At 61.0% G+C, this 2,367-nt stretch overlaps 1 protein-coding gene across 1 annotated transcript in view; it reads right to left on the bottom strand.

Annotated features, from left to right (window-relative positions):
* Positions 1–430: 430 nt before the first annotated feature.
* The window catches only part of CEP131 (centrosomal protein 131kDa), a 12,937-nt gene continuing 11,000 nt past the window's right edge, over positions 431–2,367 (bottom strand). The window contains exons 17-22 of the mRNA XM_010008654.1: positions 2,181–2,255; positions 1,952–2,094; positions 1,695–1,872; positions 1,393–1,589; positions 595–655; positions 431–505 (exon numbers count right to left, since the gene is read on the bottom strand). Of these exons, the coding sequence (XP_010006956.1) occupies positions 431–505; positions 595–655; positions 1,393–1,589; positions 1,695–1,872; positions 1,952–2,094; positions 2,181–2,255 (729 nt within the window). The remainder of the gene's footprint in view (positions 506–594; positions 656–1,392; positions 1,590–1,694; positions 1,873–1,951; positions 2,095–2,180; positions 2,256–2,367) is intronic.

Below are 2,367 nucleotides of genomic sequence, written 5' to 3'. Positions count from 1 at the left end.
CAACTCAGCCCCCCAACCTCAAAATTCCATATTTCTGTCCCCCAGCTCAGCCCTGACCTGCAGGTCCCACATACCCTGCCACGGAAAAGGCCCTGCGATGCAGGAAGATGGTGCAGGGAGGGTCAAGCACCCACTCACACCAATGCACACAGGGGAGGGACACAGCAGACAAGGAAAAGGAGTGGGGGGTGCCAGGGCCCCCTCCCCTTCCCCAGGGGACAGGGCAGGCTGTAGAAACCAATGCAGGTTTATTGCTAAAACACCAAACATCTGAGGCCAGCCAGGCACTCCGGCAGGGCTCCCAGCACCGGGACCAGGCTGTGGAAAACGAGGACGGAAGGAAGGGAGAGCCCAGCCCCACACCCACGGGTGTCTGCTCCCCCCGAGCAGGGTCTGGAGAGCACCTCAGAGCCCCCCCAGCCCCGAATGGTTATTTGGTAGCCAGCAGCTGCTTTTGCTGCTGCTTCAGGAGGGCTTCCAGGCGGTCGGCGCGCTGCACGGCCGCCTGCAAGAGAGCAGAGGAGAGGGGGAGCTGGCAGCCCCCCGGGCAGAGCTGGGCAGGGGGGGCTGGGGCCGGCTGCCCCCCTCACTCACTTCGTACTGCTTCCGAAGGCTGCTCACGCTCTCTGCCTTCCTCACCACTGCTGTCTTCACCCTGAGCAGAGGGACACGGAGGCTGAGGAACACAGCCCCAAACACTGGGCTGGCCTTGTGCCCCAGGAGGGTGGTTTCAACATGGGGGGGGGCTGCAGCCCCTCTCCCCCCAACACCCTCAAAGATGGCTCAGGGTGCTGTTACACACAAGAAGCACATTCATTCCCTTGCTGGTGTGATATAGCTCGGATTGAGTCATCTAAGGAAGAAGAGGCCATTCACTTCACAAGACTTAATTAATTAATGGGACCACAGGGAGGGGATTTTAAGTTTCCTCCCGTTTCTCAAGCTGTCTCATGGCTGGACTCTTCCCCACAGCTCTCAGAGCACCAGACTTTGTGTTCCAACATTTGCCAGGCTGTGCGGAAGAGGAAAGGGGATCCTCCTTATCTCATATCCAAGGCATGACCTTGGCTCTCAGTGTGGGAATCACTTAGCCCGACCTGGGAACACCAGTGAGCTCTGTGTGCTCAAACACTGGCCTCTCCTGGCAGGAGCCTTCAGACTGCTCCAGCTGCCTGCTCGTGTCCCCAGGCATGCAAAGGAGCAGCCCTGAGGACAGGATGACACAAGCAGGCTAGAAGTCACAAGGGCCAGAGTCCTGATGGTGGCTGAGCAGGCAGCCAGCACGGGTGAGACTCCACTGCCCGTTTTGCCCGCTGGGGACTGGGAGCTGTGCCCGAGGACACAGCACTGCAGACACGCTCCTGCGACGTGCCCGGGGCCGCTCAGCCTCACCTCCTGTGCACCTCCTCCAGCTCCTGGTCCTTCTCCCTCAGTATCCTGTCCAGCTCCAGGCGCTGCCGGGCTCTCATCTCTGCCATCTCCACCTTTAGCCGCTTGTTCTCCTCCTCGGTGCCCACCAGCCTGTCAGCAAACTCCTGCCGGATCACCTCTGTCAGGCTGCTCCGCTCCTGGGCCAGCTCGTCCCTCACCTGCAGCAGGGCACAGAGGTGACACCAAGGTGCCAACAGGCACAGGGCGATGCAGGGGGATGGAGCGGAGAGAAGCCAGAGCCCCAGGCTCTGCTCCCAACCCACCTTCTGGATCTCCTCCACCTCCTGCTCCTTGTGCTTCAGCAGGCCCTGCAGACGGATGCTCTCCCCTTCCAGCTCTGCCAGCCGCCCCTTCAGCTCGTTGCAGCGATCCTGCAGCTTCCGCTCCGACCTCTCCAGCTCCTGGAGCTCCACCTCGTATTTGTCTCGGATCCTCTTTATCCTAATGGGAGGAAAGGACAGGCAGCCTGGCTCAGCCCTGTGCTGCCAGGACCATCCCAGCCACTCCCTCTCCTCTTCACCTGTTCTCCGCTGCCCTCTCACACTCCTCCTTGGCCAAGGACATGTCAGCCTCCAGGCGCTGGATCACCACCTCGATCTCTTTGTCTCTCTCCTTCCTCACCTCGTCCCGCAGCTCCTGCTCCCGGGACAGCAGCCAGGCTTCCTGGGGACAGAGATAGCAAACACTGCCTCAGTCCTTCCCAGAGCCCAGGGGTGGCACCTCTGGAAAAGGGCAGCCCTTGCCATTACCTCCTTCTTCATGTAGTTCTCCTCCCAGGCCTGCTTCTCCATCTCCAGCCGGTCTTTCAGCACCTTCACTTCTGCCTGTGGAGAAACAAGGTGACCAGCCCTCAGCTCTGGCAGCCACGGGCTGGGAGCTGCCCCCCAGCACCCACCCAAGGTGGGGTTCAGGGCCCAGTGGTTGACACACCAGATT

This window comes from Chaetura pelagica, unplaced genomic scaffold (assembly GCF_000747805.2).
Source record: "Chaetura pelagica isolate M959 unplaced genomic scaffold, ChaPel_1.0 scaffold962, whole genome shotgun sequence".
In the NCBI taxonomy this organism is placed as follows: Eukaryota; Metazoa; Chordata; class Aves; order Apodiformes; family Apodidae; genus Chaetura; species Chaetura pelagica.
The sequence above is the reverse complement of the archived record's forward strand: the minus strand, read 5'-3'. Positions and strand labels throughout refer to the sequence as shown.